Source organism: Harpegnathos saltator, unplaced genomic scaffold (genome assembly GCF_003227715.2).
Source record: "Harpegnathos saltator strain DR-91 unplaced genomic scaffold, Hsal_v8.6 scaffold774, whole genome shotgun sequence".
Classification (NCBI taxonomy): Eukaryota; Metazoa; Arthropoda; class Insecta; order Hymenoptera; family Formicidae; genus Harpegnathos; species Harpegnathos saltator.
The window spans coordinates 90,086-111,196 of NW_020230620.1; the positions used below are offsets into that span (position 1 = coordinate 90,086).

General features: G+C 37.9%; 3 protein-coding genes across 9 annotated transcripts; 2 read left to right on the forward strand and 1 right to left on the reverse strand.

Annotated features, from left to right (window-relative positions):
• Window positions 1-202: 202 nt before the first annotated feature.
• Window positions 203-9,240, reverse strand: spin (lysolipid transporter protein spinster). Of its 7 annotated transcripts, XM_025306331.1 has the most exons (13): window positions 9,040-9,240; window positions 8,720-8,944; window positions 8,391-8,587; window positions 8,088-8,239; window positions 7,730-7,933; window positions 7,318-7,452; window positions 6,939-7,200; window positions 6,716-6,814; window positions 6,038-6,113; window positions 5,894-5,941; window positions 4,973-5,030; window positions 3,769-3,861; window positions 203-592 (listed from the first exon to the last, which is right to left on the reverse strand). In XM_025306331.1, exons 2-12 carry the CDS (start codon window positions 8,868-8,870, stop codon window positions 3,843-3,845), a joined length of 1,401 nt encoding a protein of 466 aa, XP_025162116.1. In that variant the 5' UTR covers window positions 8,871-8,944; window positions 9,040-9,240; the 3' UTR covers window positions 203-592; window positions 3,769-3,842. The 7 variants fall into 7 exon arrangements, with proteins under 7 accessions (XP_025162116.1, XP_025162117.1, XP_011153686.1 ...); XM_025306332.1 differs by lacking the exon at window positions 4,973-5,030; XM_011155384.3 differs by having other exon boundaries at window positions 5,894-6,113.
• Window positions 9,241-10,191: 951 nt separating this feature from the next.
• LOC112590295 (THAP domain-containing protein 4-like) lies at window positions 10,192-11,211 on the forward strand. Its single transcript, XM_025306360.1, has 2 exons — window positions 10,192-10,548; window positions 10,808-11,211. Exons 1-2 carry the CDS (start codon window positions 10,478-10,480, stop codon window positions 11,145-11,147), a joined length of 411 nt encoding a protein of 136 aa, XP_025162145.1. The 5' UTR covers window positions 10,192-10,477; the 3' UTR covers window positions 11,148-11,211.
• Window positions 11,212-14,401: 3,190 nt separating this feature from the next.
• Window positions 14,402-16,985, forward strand: LOC105191738 (zinc finger matrin-type protein 2). The gene is made up of 5 exons (XM_011155361.3): window positions 14,402-14,777; window positions 15,346-15,566; window positions 15,875-15,948; window positions 16,042-16,187; window positions 16,300-16,985. Exons 1-5 carry the CDS (start codon window positions 14,769-14,771, stop codon window positions 16,441-16,443), a joined length of 594 nt encoding a protein of 197 aa, XP_011153663.1. The 5' UTR covers window positions 14,402-14,768; the 3' UTR covers window positions 16,444-16,985.
• The last annotated feature ends 4,126 nt before the right edge of the window (window positions 16,986-21,111 follow it).

Consider the following 21,111-nt stretch of genomic DNA (forward strand, 5'->3'; position numbering starts at 1 on the left):
CCCTCATAATGTCCACGTGATACACCGCGTCACTTTCAACAACGATTGTAAAAATATTACTTTTCTTCTCGTTCGTATTCTACTGTTCAAACTGTTATTACTTGCGACTTGCGACTTTCTGCACTATTCATCCACACTTGAGGTAACTCGCAACCATCTCCCTGAGGAAAACTCTCCTCCGCGACGAGCTTCGCTCGCTGTGTGTAACGCTCTCTGCTGCATTATCCTATGTTGTGTGTGTATGTGTGTGTGTGTGTGTGTATAGAATGATCCTCCGCGTAATTAAGTATACATCAATTTTCTTTCTCTGTACATTTTATGTTTCACTTACACATGTTTTCAGTTCAATCACACACACTTGTGTATCGTATGACACTGTACACTTTAAACGTACTTAAAATAAAACTTATATTTCTGACAACGTTACAGTGTGGCCGTTCGAATAGCTGCTTATAGGTTCGCTCGAACCTGTCGCTCTAATCGGATGTTTCCGCGTGATGCCTATTTATTTCTAATATTGTATTCCGATCGTTCTGTAATTCGCTGTCAACTGCATCGTTGCATATACATATCGAGTCTGAAATGCTGCCACCTGAAAGCAAAGCCAACCGTTAGTATCGTCAACTCGTACATGCGTCTGAGCGAAATAATCGACCAGTTTGTTGTGTGTGCTGCTACTAATTTTCAATAACTCGGCCGACTGGATAAAAAAACATTAGAACCGTACAACTACTTGTACATCCGCAACTATTTCAGGCCCTCTTGTTTTTCTTGTGTCCGTAACACAGTGCTATAAATATTATCGTTCTAAACAGCGCTTCGACGATTGACGCAACATCTTGTTCTTACCGTACGATACGCGTATGTGCGCGTAGTAGCAGATATTGCGCTGAAATCGAGTGTATCGAACAAACTTTAGTACTTCTGCGAGCTTGTGTTTCGGCAGCTTCAAGTTTCTTTCTTTTCCAAAGAAAAGTGCTTCGCGAGACAAACTCCTTTCGCAAAAGATACTCGACTCTGGCTCGTGTGAGTCAAAGCATCAAAATTACTAACCAACGCTCGACCGCTTCGAATGCTACATATATTTTCCTTTGCATACGTATATTCTTGCGTGAATTCTCCTCGTCAATCTACGTATTCGTAGCATGTGGACGAGACGACTCGAATATAAATGCGTTACCAAACGTCTCGTTATTTACGTTCGAGATACAAGGTCAAATTTTCTCAGCCGAATAACTCGGCCGAAAGGCGGCACGTTTTGTCATCGTTTTATTTTGGCGTTTTCATATGCAGAATCATCTACGTTTATCTATTAAAAAGAAAGATGATTCATGCTTCTATTTAAAAAACAGTTCATTTTTCATTGATACTTTCTTCAAACCTTCACCTGTAAGACGTTTATTATCGACATAAGACAGAGGTATCTCCATACTGTGCGATATTTGACAAATTTCTCTCTCCGAAACTTTCGTAATCTCAAAGATATTCTTGAACGTAGTAATTCTTATTTGCTTCATCCCGTGTATACACACACATACACACACACACACACACACACACACACACACACACACACACACACACACACAGAAAACACTAATACATAGCTGCATATTACTGTATAGCGTGCACGTGTGTGTGCGTATGTGTGCGCGTGCGTGCGGCGTGTGTATACATATGCGTGTGCGTGTGCGTTCGTGCGTTGCGTGTGTACATTTCTATATTCGATATTTTTGTTAAGTAAAAATGAGGAGACCAATATGATGTATAAAATTGTAATGTACATATTTTAAAAGAAGACTAACTTGATTATAAATTCCTTATCCCGTTACCCCCGTTACAATTCGACTTCTCAACGATGTACATGCAACATTATATGCCATACCTGTCTCACATTTTCAAAATTTTACCAACTAATCAATTGTGTTACATTCCATATAAAGCATTTTAGGCAAGCTTCATTAGTTTTAAAAACACATTCTACGTCACTTCAAACTAAATCTATATATTGGATCGATCGGAAGGTTCGATTTTCAGTCGATTATGTCACATCCACACGATACAGCCCGACGACGATAGCCCGCGTATATACAGTCTGTAAAGTAAGAGCGTGTACGGCATAAATGGCAGTTGGCTTCAAATATCGTCCTAGTTTTTATTTTAGCCATATTGTGAGGCATATCTCAAGCACAAGCTTCGAGGAAAAAGAGTGTGCACTTTGAAGCAGCTGACACGACAAATTCGTCTCATTTGGAGGTCTTCACCGAACGAATACGCAGTCAACTTAGTGGAAACTATGCCTCGGAGATGCCAGGCAATTATCAATGCCGGTGGTGACTGGACTCATTATTAATGGTATAGCGTTTTTCTTCTCATAGAGTACAACAAATCCATGTACTTAAAAATCATTAAAAATAAATTTTTCTACACATTAACCCGTACATGCTCTTACTTTACAGACGTGTATGTGTGGGGGGGATGTGGGTGTGGGTGCGGGTGTGGGTGCGTGAGGTTGTGGGTGTGGGTTTGGGTGTGGGTGCGTGAGGTTGTGGGTGTGGGTTTGGGTGTGGGTGTGGGTGTGAGTGTGTGGGTGTGTGCGTGTGTGTGTTTACACACATATATATACACATCACACACTATCGTATCTATACTATATCTGTATAGTTATGATCAAGCCGAAAGATAATCGCAAGAGTCGCGCGAGTATGATTCCCTTTTTCATCACATTTCTAGGTCCGATTTACCACAGGCATGCTTGGTAATGTCCTCCCTCCTCTCCAATCTTCTCTTCGCATCCCACTTTACGTGATCACTGATTACTGATTCGTCATTAATTACATTATTAATTACATCGTTATTAATTATATTCGTCATTAATTTACCGATGAGGATCTAAATCAACATTTCTCTACGTATGCTCCACACGGTACATGTATCGTACGATTTATTAATTATATCGTCGATGATATCGTAGAAAGGTCGCGACACTTTTTATCTTCATAAGTTTTAGAAAAAGAAATGAAAATTGTGGCACTGTCCTCTTCATTTTCAACTATTTTAAGACATCCGAAACAAACGTACCTCGATTGTTATCTTTCTGTCGTAGATTTGGAAAACTGTAGTAGATAATAATAATAATTTATTTTAGGTTCAGAATATGACCCGCGCAAAATTCCCAACCGAAGAAATCCATTTGAAATTATTCAAGAAGGCTATCGTACTGATTAAAATCACGCGTGTACTAGTATATAATATGTAATATATAAAAATAGTGCATTGTTTGTTAGACAATGTAAGTTTCATTCCGTGTACTCACGATTTTACATACGATATGAAAGAGAAAACATTTGACAAACTTAAATATCTTTCCAATGGTGTATGCGTGTTTTGTTTTTTTTTTTTATAACTATGTTACGACAAAACACAAATATTATATATGTTTATATGTATATATGTGTGTGTGTGTGTGTGTGTGTGTGTGTGTGTGTGTGTGTGTGTGTGTGTGTGTATGTATATATATATAGCGACTTTACACAATTAAAAAGAAAAAATATGACAAACTGAAATATCTTTTAAATAGTGTATATGTGTGTATATTTTTCTTTATATTACGACAAACATAAGTATAATATATATATATATGTATATATGTATAAAAACTGCGCTATCTTATGTACAAAACCAAGTACGATGAAACTGATCGCCAAATTGTAGGGAACAAAAAAGAAACAACAAAAGATAATGAAATCGTGAAAATAAATTATGTACCGGATATACAGCGCACTATCAGATGAAGCCCAGTGATGATCTATAAATGCGTTGATTCAGCTTGCCCATTATTCTTAGTATCTAGACATTTGTCTGCAAGAAAGATATGTTGATATGTTATATAAAAGTAACTGCATGCACATTCCTGATTAGACCGCGTGTTATGTACGCCATATACAGGCTGCGATAAATAAAATCTGTTTCTGCAAAGGTTTAACGCAAACTTTATTATTTTCCTTTTCAACCTCTATCCTCGTTTACCAACGGCACCTCCGGTGCTAACTGAACGACATAACGAGAAAAAATTTTCTCAATGAAATAGTTTTATATACTCTTCCAACAAAACAGCACAACGATATTACGAACAATTGTAGTAAACGTTATACATTGTGCGAGAACGTGTGTAAATTCCGTAGTAATGATTGCGTCGATTCATCTATGTCTCACATCTCACGTATGTGAAATGATAAAATTCGTGATAAAACTAACGTGACAAAGCTACCGCATTTATTAAAATGCCGTGCATTTGAAGTTAAAACAGATTTTATTTAAAGATAAATGCGTTACCCTATTTCTCCATTGCTGGAATATAAAATAAAGATTTGAAACCACTGCTAGGTATATTAAAATTAATGATGATGACCTTGAACCGCAATTCCTTATATCGCTATATATTACGATAATAAAAGGAACAAATGCAAACAACATCGTCGTTGATGAGTTTAAGGCCACGAAAACCGAGTCAAATTTAAGAGAAAGCAATAACATGAAAAATAATTAAAAAATTTTTTTAAATATTGAGTTTTTATATGATTTCATTTGACGCTCCAAACATCTCAAACCACTGTGTGAAAGTGGTTGTAAAAGTAGTGTAAAAAGAAAGATACTTTTTTATACGGAAACGAAATTGATTCATTCTGCTCGAGTATTAACTTGACAAGTTCATATTTTTCTTTTCGATTTCATAAATCGATAACAACAGTTGTGATTATAAATATTTCTTTTCTTTCATCATTATCCTTGCAATCTCTTAAAGACTAAATGTTTGATACCAATTTTACGAATATGGATTCGCAAAGTCGAAACATTATTCGACGGTATCTTGTATCCTGCCTTTATACCCCATAAAATGCACTCGGTGTAATACGCAGGGACTTATTTAGCACTTAATATGCTAAAAAATTATCGTGAATTATCATACTACCTTCCTTTTGATCCCAAAACTCGTGCTTCTAAGTCCAAAGTTGAGAACAATTCATGCACTGTGCAAAAATACAATGTTTTAGAAAAGTTGCAAATTTTTACTTCACATTCCAACCAGATCTAGACTACAGAAATCATACACGTATGTTACGTATCTTACATTGTTAACACGACGATATTAATATGTGCAATAATGTTAAAAAGTAATACGTCATCTTCTCTTGATAAGATATTACTTCGTAACGTTTTCGTCACTTTTAATTTCACAATCGGCACTTTTTATATGACAATCATCACATTTTTGGATTTAATTTCTCCCATATTTCGACAGGATATACATTACATCTTTTATATTCAATAATAGCGACTTTAACATTATACGTGTAAAAAGTCATTCTGATGACTAAGTTTACTTGGATAACTCGAGCCACTTGTCAGATGCAGAGACGTTTCAAAGTTCCTACACATCCTCTTTCTCAACATTTATACGTAAATGTTGATTGTTTCAATAAACGGCAACTAAATATCATGCGGACAATAAAAATCAATTAGGATGAAGAGAAGATAATAGTATAATATAAAAACTGAGTCGAACAAAAAAAGAAGTGATGCGTGCTGGCACGCGATGTGTGATTGTGAAACTTTTGATAATCTTACATCTAAAAAATGACCACACGTTAATCACGTCTAAATGTGCGTGCGTGCGTGCGTGCGTGCGTGCGTGCGTGCGTGCGTGCGTGTGTGCATGCATGCGTGCGTGCGTGCGTGCGTGCTTTTGTGCGTGCGTGTGTGTGTGTGTGTGTGTGCGTGCACCTTTTGACGTCAAGCGTAAAGCTGATTAGTAATAATATGCATATACAAGATAAAATATGTCACCTACGCATCAACTACGATTCAATGCTAGTCACAATTTGTTACTTACCCGCGATAGCAAGATCAACCAATGCTTTGTCTTGCTGTATATGCAATGCTGTCAGGAAGAAAAATAGAGCACCTATTACTTCTACGAACATTGTAAGAAACATTGCATATTGTAGGCTACGGAATTCGACGCTTATATTCTGACCATCGTAAACACCAGATTGCTCTTGATCTCTTATAGGCAAATTCGGCAGATATAGGGACTTCAAACCTTCGGATATCTAAAAGGAACATCGGGTAAAGAGAGACAACAACTCGTAAAACAAGCATATCGTATGATATTTAAAAATAACAAGTTACAACAGGGTGCCCTGAATGAATGAAACTCCTCAATGACCATGTGTTAACGGCAAACCATCCGAGACGTTTTGAAAGAAAAATCCTGATACTTGAAAGTGGCCAGAACGCGATGGAAAAAATTGAAAGCGTTCGAGCACCAATGTTTTCAAAGATCAATCGCGAAAGGACCCGAATGTTCTCAGGAATTTACCCATCAATGGATAGTTTACCAAATGGATTGGAGTGACTCAAGTTTCGGACATCTGTATGTACGTTCTTTTGTACACGTCACATATGTACAACCCCGTACAGCAGAGCTGGACACGATCTGCGCATTTCGTCCGAAATGCGCAGATCGTGTCCAGCTCTGCTGTACTGGGTTGTACATATGTGACGTGTACAAAAAAACGTACATACCCCGATAAAATCTCCGTATCTCTACTGTACTCTGCCGTACAGTATCCCGATAAAATCTCCGGTATCTCGGGTAAGTCTGGATTAGGTATTGAGGAATCGGAAAATTGAACAAATTGTCTCTACATACGAGTCCAATAAGATAGGGGCTGCCCGCGTCTCCGAATGCATGAGCGATAAGTATTTGGAATGCCTCCGCCGTAGATCTCCTTGTAGGAACTACCACATACTGCGAAACAACAACAGACACGATTCAATTTATCGAAGCGAATAAGAGAAAGTTACGAGAGATATAACTGTCTGTTTGTCTAATGTTGTCTGTTGCACTTTTGCGTTTTGTACAAGCTACTTACCAACAACATGTCTGCTACGATAGACCAATTCAAATTCAACGACAACTGACCGAAAAATATCAACGTGTAACAGAGAACGGAATTTGTATTGGCAGTAATCATAGCGAAGAATAATAAAGGCGCGCTTATTAGAAGACCAGTAGCGCAAATCAGAGGATCAGCTTGCTGCCAATGAGATCGTAACTTTTGTGCTAATGTCGAACCTAAGGGTACTCCTATTAAGCCAGATGCCATGCCGATCAATCCGAATTTATATGCGACACTGGAACATTACAGTACATAAATTTATATATACAAGTTTTAAGGCATTATGTATATCGTCTGTACAAAATCTTTATCTAATGCACGCTACAATGACATATAATATTGAGAAACGTACTCATCCGGATTAACATCTGTGTTGTCAGAATGTAATTGGAAACCTAGTTGTAAATATGTCGGTGCCCACCATGCCAATGCACCAGCGACAAATGCCACGCAAGTAAATCCTGCGGTAGAGAGCATAAAGCTTGGACTGAAAATCATGTCAATAATATATCAATGGTACTACTGAAACATTCTGAAAACAATATAATTTTTAGAGATAAACACGGAACTTGTGCTTCGTCTTATCCCAAAAAAAAAAAAGATGCACAATACAACAACTTGAAACGATAGATAAAAATACAGAATATCGCTGTAAGAGAGAAAGAAAAAGAGATTTTGGTATATAAAAAGGATCGATTCGCAAGAAATCCAATCGCAGAAATTCTTACGATTACAATAATAAAAGTAATGTTATCGATAAATACTTTTTTGATAACTGCTTTATATCGTACGACCATGTGGTACTTGTCAAATGAACACCACCTTCTCGTTCACCTCTGATGGGATTTTTTACAACAGTGAGTAATAGAAGAATTGCTACAACACCTAATACAGGAGTAATACGTAATCCCCATTGCCAGTGGCCAGTAATACGGGCTGTTTCACCTCCCGTAATATATCCTAAACCGCTAAAACCACACGTAACTTGTAGAGATGTGCACATGTACAACCTCATATATAAGATAAATAAGTAGTTAAGTAAATAAATAAATAAATAAATATATATATATGTATATATCTCAACGCATTTAATAAGGTAGATAAATGAAATCATCCGTGTACCTTCCAACTGGAATAGCAAAGTAAAAAAGGGCAAGCATTTTTGAACGCACATCTTTCACGAATAAATCACTAATTATGGTTGGAGCAATTGTGGAGTAACTTGCCTCTCCTATACCAACAAGTGTCCTGAAAAACAGGAACCATCCAAATGTCTGAAATAAATTAAACATATATAGCTAGCTTTATATACATACACATATACACACACATGTATGCACATGTGCATTCGCGCCACACACACACACACACACACACACACGTGTATGTGTGAAGTATGTGATATATCATAAAAATTATACTTACTTTCATATAAGAACCCATCAACGTTGTTAGACACCATAAAAATACTCCACTGCTCATAATAAATTTTCTATTGTAACGATCTCCCAAGTATCCAAATAATGGTGCAAATACCATATAACTCAAAATGAATGCAGTTTGTAGTAATCCTGACTTATCGTTGGTAATATCAAAGTCATGTTTAATATCGTTCAAGATACCTGAGATGAAAAATTTGCTCATTGATATATCGAATATTAATTTCTTGAATGTTTCGTTGAGCAATGTCTCGAATTTCCTAAATATACGTATAAGCGTATGCATTTGTTATTGTATCATAAAATATAACTTACCAGCAATTGTAAAGCGATCCATATAATTTATAAGATTTACAAAACACAAAACAGCCACTGTGATCCAATCACTTCTGTCGATCGATCTCATCTCTGAAGGCATAGTTGCTCTCACACGCGCGTATTTCTCTCGAGTCTTCTCAATCCGCATTTACTATATATTTACTTGCCGCATTAATCGTCGTTCTATCATGACGCAACGAATCGTATCATCCGTGTCACACACTGAAATAATATTCACTTACCGATTAACCTTTTCAGGTTATTAGCGAATCTATCTAGCACTGGCCTACCATGAGTAACATGAGTCACAACCTTACCTCTGTGAGCTGTACGATGTGGAAGAGAACTGATTACCGCATCTTTGAACACCATATGCGTCACATGACGTTCAATTAAAATTCAAAATCAAATAACAATTGATCAAAAGTACTTGTGTGTATGTATGTATGTACATACATACATCACCCGAGAAAAACTTAAGAGCGACCATACTGTAAGAATTTCTTGGAAGCCTCTTTTCGAAGCATTCTCTGTAAAAATGAATGTGAAAATATAGCATGGAACAGAACCATAATACTTTTATATTATACACTGAGAAACTTGGATACGTAGTCCGAAATACATATTTTGCGCCCACGGGAGCGCTTTCATCACACAAGGTAAGGATTATCGCACACAAAAGCTGTGTTCCAAAATTCACTGCTAGTACTGAAAATACATAATTTGTGTCACGTATATTATAGATTTTCAGTGCTGGCAGTGAATATTGGAACACAGCCAAAATGACATAGATGCATGTGTATAGAATTCAGCCATTCCTGAGATATGAATATCTCACCTCGTTTCAACTCGCAGTTTCGCGTAATAATAGGCACTACCGTGCCTCTTGATAAGATAGTCTCGACCAATGAGCGTCTAGGAAAAAGTAAGTAGTTTGCTCCGTAAATCAACATGGCAACCTTTACTTAGATGCTCATTGGTCGAGGCGGGCTTATGCTATTACTATGCGTATACACCAGAGAAGAGCCTGAAGAATGGCCATTAGGCCGATACCCCAGATGTTTTTTTCCGACGCGCCCCTTGAGAAAATGCGTGCATATTTTTACGCAATGCGCCATCTGCGATTCAGAAAAAATATTTCAAAACCGCACAGACAACTTCTAGCAATAGGCCTGTTCGTTTTGTCTGCACTGCTGAACTGGTGCACCAAGTTGATGTGAGAGAATCTACGTTTGTCTCACTTTAACTTAATGCACCAGTTCAGCAGTGCAGACAAAACGAACAGGCCTAATGATACAATGGTTGCGTTCAGAAAACAAAGCGCTCACTGAGCGTTTAGTAACTATTGGTCCTTACTGTTAGATCCTTACATTCAGACCAATAACGTTGACGAATTACTCAACCGTTGCATAACCGTTGTGTTTTCTGAACGCAGCCAATGGGTGCATTCAGCAGACTCAACAGTTGGACAACATTACTAGATTTTCCACTGAATCTCGCTTCTGATTGGTAAACCCTTAGCGAGGCTAATTCTTTCTGGGCTATAATCACAGACTTCTATATACTAACTAGACCGCTGACTTCTGGCGATGGGGTGATAGTGGTGTGAAGACGCCATATTGAGAGTGCGTGTGAATTTGTAATATCTGTGATGTGTCACGTGTTTCATTATAGACTACTCTAGTCATATGGATAAAGTGAAGAAATACAGAAGATCAAAGAGGTTAGAAGAAAAAGTAATGAAAAGAAAAAGTGATGGGAAAACAGTGCTGTGTGAGAAATTGTAATATGAAATGGAAATCGAAAAGTGGTGTACATTTGTTTGGGTACGTATAGTATTTGTTTATTGAAACATATTATTTTGGTTAGATTAAATGAAGAGCTGCTTTTATAAGAATAATGAGTAAAGATGAAATCTTCTTTATATTTAGAAAGAAAAGCACAAGTGAAGGATGCAAGTATCATTTAAATTATCTGTACAATATTGTAGTAACCATGTAAAAAACATTTATAACACTGTTCAGGATAATAACAGGATATATAGTGTCATTTGTCGAATAGTATCTTGTACTTTTAATATTACAGGTTTCCCTTAAAAGATGAAAATCGTCCTCATAAATGGATAGCTGTAGTTAAAAAATCAAATTGGAAGCCAACAAATTGGAAGAACAGCAAAATATGTAGTTTGCATTTTAGCAAAAATGATGTTACAGCAGGTATGGGATATACTCGTGTAATTTTACGTCCAGATGCGGTACCAAGAGGCCAGTCTTCAAATAATGAAGAAAATGAGCAGTGTAACACATTGTTAAATCTAAAAGAAGTTTTCAGTATTGAAAATAGTAAAACCAGTATCTTGACTGACAGTATTGATCATAATTATATTGATAACGAAGCTGCTATAAAGAGCACAAATTTAATGTAATTATCACATACACCTATCGAAAAAAGAGTTATACACCTGAATACAAAACAGATAGCTGTTGAAATGAAACCAGGAAAATATTCCATTATATCCGATACACAAAATATTAGAAGCAACTCAACAAATACAGACTCAGAGGAAGAAACATCTATTGAGGAGATGGTTCAATCTAAAAGTTTAAAGAAATTACAAAACGAAAATAGAACATTGAAATGGAAGTTGCAGAGACGTGATAAAAAGATCAGTTCAATGGAAACATTGCTTAATGAATTACAACAAAAGCAAATCATGGATAATGACAGTTTGTAATTACTAAAAGAACACTTTGGTGGTGTTATGTTCTAAATTATGCAAAATGAAGTAAAAACCAGAAGCGCAAAAGTAAAGGTGAACGTTATACAGACGAGGTGAAAGAGTTTGCTTTATCCTTGTATTTTTCATCACCAAAAGGTTATGCATTTTGTAGGTAATAGGTTTTCTTTTTCCCTTCTTTTTTAATGTCCTTATTGTCCGTTACAGATACATTAAAACAACACAGATACTTTCTACAAACGTCTTAATGATGTTCCAAGATTCTAAGTATGTTCTTTAAGACGTTCTTAGAACATTGTATGCTGCATGGGCATAAGTTTTATTTTATTAAATAACCTGTTTTTCATAAAAAATAACTAATTATTAACATTTTCTGCTTTTAACTCGTTTCTTCAATATCCTGTTCTGTTCTTCAATGCAAATAGCTCATACTATTATAAAATATTTTTAAACTCTCCTTATAAAATCTTGCGTGGTGTGCAATTTAACTAGATGTTAAATTTAAAAATTTTTAAAGTTAAATATTTAACTAACTTGTAACTGGTGAATGGTAATAAAACTTGGTATTGTGTTTATTGCATTGTTGATATTACATGTATTTATGAAAAAATAATTTGTTACTGTTATTCATAGAAAAAAAAAACTGTGGTGAAGCAAATTGTTGATGTGAAGTTGAAAACAATGCTGCAATTTTAATATAAAATGGGATCATATTTTTATTGCTTAATAATTGCATCTTGTATATGTTACAATGAAATAATGTTAATGTTCATTATTAGTGCAAACTCTATATATATATTTTTTTAGTAAAATATTACATATTTTCCAGGAAAATGTTCAGATTACCTGCTCCATCAACTTTGAGAAAGCTACTATTGTCAGTTAATGCAGAGCCTGGCTTCCATGAAAACGTATTATCCGAGATAGGAAAACTGTCGACAGATGATCGATATTGTAATCTTGTGTTAGATGCCATGGCATTTAGAAAACGAATGATATGGGATGATTATAAGCATCAAATGGTAGGCATACCTGATTATGGAAATATGGGACCGTTGGGAAAAATGGATTCCAAAGACAAGATCGCAACCGAGGCATTGATGTTTATGCTTGTTAGTCTTAATGGAAAGTGGAAGTGGCCTATTGGCTATTTTTTTAAAAGCAATATGACATCAATAATGCAGACTGAGCTAATAAAATCTGCATTAATATTGACTGATAAGTATATTATATGTGTTCATGTTATGTATATATATATTTTATATATGCAAGGTTGAAATACATGTTATGAAATAATGTTTAAAAATAAAAAACAAGTAAATATATAAAAGGTTCTACTTCATTACACATATGATCTTTTTTATTCAATCTCATCTGAATTTATATCAATTTTTCCTTTTTCGGCATATATAAATATGTGAAAATAGTTAATAAATTAAGTAAACTTTACACACACACACACACACGTGTGTATACATATACATTTCACAATGTTTCCTTATAATAAAGAAAAGAATTACACATTTCTTTCCATATTTCTCTTTATTTCATTTGATTTTTCTACATATATTAAATTTCAATTAAAATATCTAATATTGACTTCAGTAGTGACTGTCCGTGTGATTTCTGTTAGTGTGAGTACTGGTACCTTCATCATGGCGGCATACACCCCCTCCACTTGCGACACGTTTTGCCAGAAGTCAGCGGTCTAGTTAGTATATAGAAGTCTGCGGCTATAATCTGACAAGAGCTACTGCCAAACTTGAGGTCACTGATTTTGACGAGTTTTAGCAGAAATGTAGCATAGGTCCAGCAAAAGATACTGTTAACAGGAGACGATGCAACATTCAAGCATTTGGGAGAAATTACAAATTGAAATTTCGCGATTTTAAGTATCCTCCGTTATTCTAACATATTTGCAGAATTATTTCCAATTGACGGCGCAGGGCAGCAGACTGGGCACGGTGCTGGCACTCGCCAGGTTGCGTGTTCGCGCCCAGCTGTGTTTTGTTATTTTTTTTTAATTTATGTTTTTTTAACTCTTACGAATAAATAAATAAATATATATATATATATATTACAGAAGAATAGGAAGATAAATTCATTATACAACAGCCAATTCATTATACAAACAGCCTTTTCTACGTTTTATGAAGGAGCATGGACACACAATTCAAAAAGAGGTATATATTATATATAATTAGTATTTATTGCATGTACATTTTAATTAATATACATTTGTACGTATATCGTTTGTATGTATGTAATACATTTGTATGTATATATATAAAATTTATATATACAGGGTGTCCGAAATGTGATCATTAATATTTTGTGTACTGGTAGATTGGGTGTGACAGAGAAGAAAAGTCATGTACCATAATGTCAAATTGGCAATAGTTATCGAGTTATTAATTGAAACATGTGAGCCAATGAGCGCGTAGAGAGCCCTTGTCACTTGCGCTCGCTCGCTCGTCGTTCGCGCTCGCTCGCTCGCTCCTTGTCGCGCGCGCACGCCTCTTGTCGCTTACGGTTGCCTCTCGCCGCGCGAGGTAAGCCATCTTCTTATACACAGTGCCCGTCCTGTCGCTTTCTCGTGCGCTCATTCGTTTACACATTTTAATTAATTACGGAATAAATATTGAAAAAATTGTGAAATGGCACAGGACTTTTTTAATTGTTTTAACGAGTTCTACCAGTACACAAAATATTAATGATCACATTCCGGACACCCTGTATATATATATATATATATATACAGGGTGTCTCAGAACTTTGGGACACGGGCTCCGTAGGGATATAGAGCTAAGTGAGAAGAACAAAAAAGTCCTGTACCATAATGTAAATCAGAAAAGAGTTGTGGACATTGGCATCGTAGTTCATGTGCACGGTTGTACAGAGGGCGCTTCACACTGGGCTCGGCTAAAAGCGGCCCGTGACCTCTCTCCTTCTTCTCTCTGGTTTGCAAGTACTTTCTCAGAGGACGCGTCCGAAAGAAATTTCCCTTAGAATCTGGCTCAGTGGCCGCTTTCAGATTTCTCTGCTTTAATTAAACACAACGATATAGTCTTTTGTTCGCCTCCGTGGCGGTTGGATGCGGTTCCTATAACTACGTATATTTTTGATCTTGGGGACTGCGTACGCATTGTCCCTGTTTCTCTTTTATTTTCAAAATCGTTGTAATTGGCGTAGGAGAAGGATTGTAATAACTACTCAGAGCCATATATTGAATGAATGAATGAATAAACGCAACGATTTATTTACTCTGGTTATACATCTTGATAAAGGCGTCGTAATAATAGAGCAAGGATGTCTACGGTAATTATTTGCGTTTTTAAAATATATTTTGTATTTGTGTAGGCGTGCGTGCGTGCGTGCGTGCGTGTATGTATCTGTTTGTAAAATTTTCTATACAAATATCGATTACGTGCAATTTTCAATATTTAATTAATATATATATATATATATAAACTTGTAAAATATAACTTGTAATTATATATATATATATATACATATATATAATTACAAGTTATATCTGCGTGACTCCCAATTTCTTAACCTCAATCGTTCGGTTTACGGGATTATATGTTATGCAAACAGTCGTCTAATATATAACTTCAACGTTTATTTCGTATTATTTCTGTACATTAAAACCAATTTTATACTGCGTTTCCTCAATTTCGTTCTCTATTTTGCTTAATAAAGAATTACACGGTTCCAACATGGTTATTATTTTGTTGAATATCATTGAGCAATAGAAAGACAAAATTTAGGTTACGAGATGGATATACATTGTACTGCAAACAATCGAATCTTATCATTCTTGATATCAATATATTTGTTGGATTTTTTGGATGCATTTTTACAATGAAACAATCTTCCACAGAGACCTGATGACCACAGGAGAAAATGGAATCGGGAAGAATACGAAAGAATTGCTCTTCAAAGGCTTCAAGATGAGATTGCAGAAGAGGAATTGGGTATTCCTAAGCAACCAGCAGTTAAGAGAGAGTTGCTAAAACAGAGAGATTATAAAGTAGATCTCGAATCGAAATTGGGAAAGAGTGTAGTTATCAATAAAAATACACCGTCTTCGCAAACTGGAGGGTACGATTAGTTCAATTTAATATTTGTATGCATATGCTCGCGCGTGTGTATGTGTGTGTGTATGTGTGCGTGTGCGTATATGCGCACGTGCATATATTTGTTTCAAAGTACACAAAGTATATACTTACAATTTTCTGCAAGATTTCATTTATATGATCTATGGTTACCAGTAATTGAAGCAATCGTAGATGATCAAAGTCAATCATCTTTTACAAAATATTGATCTGTCTTCAACTCTGTAAAAAGAAATTGTTACTTGGACAAATCCCTCTAATGATATATTATCACTGTTATATTTCTACTTACAGATACTATTGCAATGTCTGTGACTGTGTTGTTAAAGATTCCATCAATTTCTTGGACCACATCAATGGGACAAAACGTAAGTTGAAGTTTTTAGTACACTTTTAAACAACATTTAGAAATAAAATTAAACTGTCATCTCATTGATGTCTCAATTTGTAATTATCCACAGATCAACGTAATCTGGGTATGTCTATGAAGATAGAGAGATCCACATTGGAGCAGGTCAAAGCTAGATTTGCACAGAATAAGAAGAAACTTGAAGAGAAAAAGAAGGATTACGATTTGGAACAGAGGGTAAAAGAGCTCAAAGAAGAGGTACGTTTTCCTTCGATCGCTGAGCCAGTGTTTGAGACGATTATCCCTTTGTTCAGTTATGCTCATTTCATATATAACTTTTTAATAAAGTTACTCTTTTATTATACAATAGGAAGAAAAGATCAAAGAGTATAGAAAAGAGAAGAGAAAGGACAAGAAGAGAAAGATCGAGGAACTCACTGAGGACGATGCCGGTCCTTCCGACGAAATGATCGCGATCATGGGATTCTCCGGTTTTGGCTCTAAGAAGAAGTGACAAATTGTCTCTGTCGAGGAGCATTCGTGAGCAGCTTTCGCTGTTCTGAAGAGACAGTGTCGTTTCTTTCTTTCATAGAGAAAGACCACAGAATACCGCATAAATACTCTTTGGGCGATACCGCCCAGAGAGGCGATGGGAAATGAATAAATGATGAACAGTTGGATTTCCAATCCTTTGGAATTTAAGGACGAGTCGCGAACGTGTGTTTTCTCCGCTATTTGTTTGCGAATTTTGCGTATCATTCGAGACAAGAGAAACGCTGTCAATTACAAATCTGACCAATGTGAACGCGACAAGTTACGCAAGTTTGAGCTTAATGTTAGTTAAAATTACTCCGACATAGGTGTACATTGTAAAGATATGATGTATTATACGTATTATAGATATATTATAGAAAGGGATGAATGCACGATAATATTGATCGGGATCATTCATTTGGTACGGAGACGTTGGATTTTGTGCTCGGTTCATGTTATACGCAAAGGCAAATGCGTATTTGCGTGCGGAAATAAAATTGTCAATCCAAGTCGAACACAATATATCGCTGTTGTTGCTTTCCTCGATTTAGTCTGTGTCATAACTGTGACTACAACTGTATCTGACGCGCGCGCCGCGTCATCCGTCTCGTGAGAAGCGCAAGATACGCGATTTCAAGTCCCGTAAAACGAAAGTGGCGATGATTCTTCCCTCTTCTTCATCCTGTTCACATCGACGGACTCCTCTGTCTCTCCCCCCTCCCCCCCCTCTCTCTCTCATTTTGCAAAAGAAGAGAGGAAGCATACAATATTTCCTCGACTCTTGTCTCCCACTTTATGAAAGGTGCGAAGGACCTTCTCCTCCTCCTCCTCATACAACGATTCCAATCGCGTCGGACGCTAGACTCTCTGGTCGCGGCCATAGCCGCGGCAGCGGCAGTGCTGGTCGACGTACGACCGACGTACGTTTTCCTCTCGCGGTGTTCTCTCTCTCGTAACAGCGGTAACAGCGGTAACAGCAGCAGCAGCAGCAGCTAGCAGTACCCGTTATTCGAAAGTACACGGCAGCCGCGCGTATCGAACGCGAACGTCGAGAATCGCGCGTGGTGTGCCTCAGTCGCTCGCACGTGACGCGACGCGCGAGTCGCCGCACGTGCTATTGGGGATTCTTCCACCGTGTGCCTTCTATCGAATGTTTCCGTGCCCGATATTACCGTGGATTTTCTACCATATCGCGCGTCTATGGATAAGGATACAGCAGATGTGATACGATACTTATATTTTCAGCAGACACAATCGGACCGCGAAGACGTCGGTTTGCGGAAAGATGTATCGCTGTGCTCGCAGATGCAACAATTTTTAAAAATGAAAGAGCTCTCCCTCTCTCTTTCCCTCTTTCTGTTTCATCAAAGTAGAAGCGACAGAGCGGAACGATTTGTCGTAATGTCCATTTATTAAGCGAGAATATATATTTGGAGTAAGAGAAGAGAGAAGAATGTTTGTCAATCTCTGTTTCTCTCTCTCTCTCTCTCTCTCTCTCACTCTCTTTCTCTCTCTCTCTCTCTCTCTCTCTCTCTCTCTCTCTCTCATACGACAGCGTCAGGAAAAGTGACTTGTGAATTAGAAAATAAACGAGAATAAAGCACATTTTCTAACACCGTAATATCGACCGAACGGTTGCATCGCAAGTATCAGATTCTTTTTTGACGGAAAAGAGAGATTCTTCGTCGAAAAGAGTTCCTACCTGATGAGGGAATAAAAACGATGTTACCGTCCATTGTACCACTGATGGGTGTCTGATGGGTGAGAAAGAACCTCTTTCTCCTTCCGCTCTTTCGAAACAAGACGAATGAATGAAATTCATCTGTAAGATCGCCAGAGATCTATAAGAAGAGAAGAGGTAACTGGTGGTCCGCGAACGAATGCATTTCACAGCGTCGAAAATTTTTGCCTCTGAAGCGACTGAAGCGAATCTCGAACGGACTTGTTTATCTACTATGCGGAAAAAGAAAGCAACACCGTATAGCGTATAACGTTTCGGTGAAAAGACTACAATATTGAAAAATTCTGCGAGTCCATGTGACACCATTTTGACACACCCGTGTATTCCCTCGTATGACGGAGTGTGACCTTGCGCAAAATCAGTCTCCGCCAAGAAACGTTTTGGATCTTGCCCTTTTGGATCTTATCCAATACGCAACCTTATCCACGATCGCATTCGCATTCGAATCGCTTTCTAAATAGCATCGAGTAATTAACAGAGGTGGCTAATGTACGCTGGCGGAAGATGTGACGTACAGCCGATAAAAATACAGCCAAGACGAGTTTATTGGACTTGAAGACGGAACTCGTTGCACATTTAATGCACATCGGTGTGATTTTCGACGAGCGTATTCAATCAGGATCCGCCGACACTGTACCGTACGGCCCGTTTGTTTTACGTTGAAGAGCGAAATCTTCCTCGAAGACGACGATGTCGCGGACTCTTCAGCCGATCGAAGAATCTAACCCCGGCAAGTCATCAGGTAGGATTTGTCTCATTTGTCAATTGTCACAGAAAATGCTCTTTTTTCCATTTACTCGCATTTTATTCAACAATCGACTAGTAATAATAGGATCTTTTGTGAAAATTGAGCGTGCGTGTGTGTGTGTGTGTGTGATCCTGCAGATTTTATCAAATTTATTCACTATATCTCATCGATTATCAATTAAAAGTATAAGAGGAAGGGAAAAGAGGAGAGAGATGGGACTATAAGGAATATGAATTAAATTAATTGTCAAATTAAAAGAGAGCCTGAATCCCCGAAAAGAAAATATATATTGAATCGTGTGTGCCTGAACCTCAGAAACTTGAAAAACCTTCGTGAAGTTTGGCCTTTAGCGAATGGACGCGCTTTAGGCGCGAAAAAGAATTGGTGTTTTCCAACGTTCAGGGACATGTCGCGCGTTTAGTCAGCAAAAGTTTCTGACGAACAACAAAGAGTCATTTCGCTGTCATGATACAGTCTCTTGTTCTGAGACAACGGCGCCGCTTTCCCTTTTCCCTTTTCTACGGAAGTGAAAATGATCGGACACGCACCGTGTTCTTAAGTCGTGATACGGAGTCTGCTCACGGCTCTTGTTTCCAACTTTTGTTTTCGAAACAGCCCGCGATCGTTCGTGCGTGATCGTACGCGCGATGCGAGTCGTTTAAACTCGTTTAAACCGCAAACGCCGCGCAAACATTTCGCCGACGGAAATCACCGTCGCTTCGCGTCATCAGTACACGTTTGATCAACGTGTATGATTCCATGGAGGAATGAAGGATTCGCAAAGAAGAATTACGGTCAGATGTTCACGCAACGTGTGAAACTAATAAATGTAATTGATATCGAGAGAGAGAGAGAGAGAGAGAGAGAGAGAGAGAGAGAGAGAGAGAGAGAGAGAGAGAGAGAGAGAGAGAGAGAGAGAGAGAGGGAGAGGAGGGAGGTACGGCGTGATTCGTTGCGGCGTGATAAATTATTAAATCTCTTCTCAGCAAAATGTGTAATCGCCACTGGCGCTTATAAGTTACACAAATTGCGATCTACTTTACACAATTAACGCCAACTGGACTTGCGCTAGCTAGCGCGGCAAGTATCGCAACGGTATAGCAGCGGTACAGCAGGTGGAACGAGAAAACTAACGGCAGTGTCTCGGCGAGATCGAAGGAACGAATGATCCGTTTGTGTCAGTTGTTCGTTACCGTATATCAGAGTGTTCTCGATTTCTCGACGAACCAACATAATCCAACATAATCCTAGGTATGGAAAAGAAAGATCGTTAATGATGAAACAATCGTTATTGATTTAAGAATAAAACGAATCGGGTAAAAGGTAAAAGAACTTGTCAGCGAGTCAAAACATCGGGAAACAACAAAGGGCTGGACACCTTGCGCACCCTTGATGGGTCTTGCCCGAAATTTGACGAGAATAGAATGGAATAGAAAAATAGGTTGGATCAATTGAGAGACACATAGAGAGCGTCGAATAGAGGAACGTCGAGAGAGAATGCGAAACGTGCGACGTAAAAACCAGCCTATCGTGGTGTGGTGAAGGAGCGAACGAAAGAGATCATTTTCACGATGATTATATGAGAAGAGATCTAATCCTGCCAAAAAGCTGTCGAAAAAGCGCTGCATTTTGCGACGTGAAATCTTCGACGTCGACGACGACGACGGCGGACGATTCGACATGTGAAAGGCGAGAGGCGTATTCCAAAGGAGGAATTTCTCTCATCCACACACACCTGGATACACTCACTTTACTTTCAGAGTCGTTTCTCTCCCGAAAACACCCCAAGAAGATGAAAACAGGTGACGTGGTGAATATCATGGGAGATTACGGGATTACGGGAAAAAGCTTCCAGAGACATTGCGCAGGGAGTCTCGGAGCCTCTTCCACAGTCCAGTTTCTAATAGATTCTCGTGGATGATGCTCAGTCTCGTGCTCCTCGCGACGTTTTCTTCGACAGACACAGCTTTCCTCTTTTCCTCTTGACGGCCTGCACGAGGACGAAGAAGACGTCCGGTCTACCGTCTTGTGTGGTGCAACGGATGCGGATCTTCCTCGTTTTTCCGCGTTAGCCGCCCTCCACCACGCGGATATGACCATGTTGGTGAACGGCGGCAGCGATCACGCGCAGCTGATGAGCTTGCCGATTCGCGCTCTGT

Coding starts and splice junctions, on each gene's coding strand:
- spin (XM_011155375.3), bottom strand. CDS start 8,870: ATGCGGATTGAGAAGACTCGAGAGAAATACGCGCGTGTGAGAGCAACT. Junction 7,201..7,317: donor ACAGATGTTAATCCGGATGA/GTACGTTTCTCA, acceptor GTAATGTTCCAG/TGTCGCATATAAATTCGGAT. Junction 593..5,893: donor GGTTGATCTTGCTATCGCGG/GTAAGTAACAAA, acceptor CTTTGCTTTCAG/GTGGCAGCATTTCAGACTCG.
- LOC105191738 (XM_011155361.3), top strand. Junction 15,567..15,874: donor CCGTCTTCGCAAACTGGAGG/GTACGATTAGTT, acceptor TTCTACTTACAG/ATACTATTGCAATGTCTGTG. Junction 16,188..16,299: donor TAAAAGAGCTCAAAGAAGAG/GTACGTTTTCCT, acceptor ATTATACAATAG/GAAGAAAAGATCAAAGAGTA.
- LOC112590295 (XM_025306360.1), top strand. CDS start 10,478: ATGGGAAAACAGTGCTGTGTGAGAAATTGTAATATGAAATGGAAATCG. Junction 10,549..10,807: donor AGTGGTGTACATTTGTTTGG/GTACGTATAGTA, acceptor TTAATATTACAG/GTTTCCCTTAAAAGATGAAA.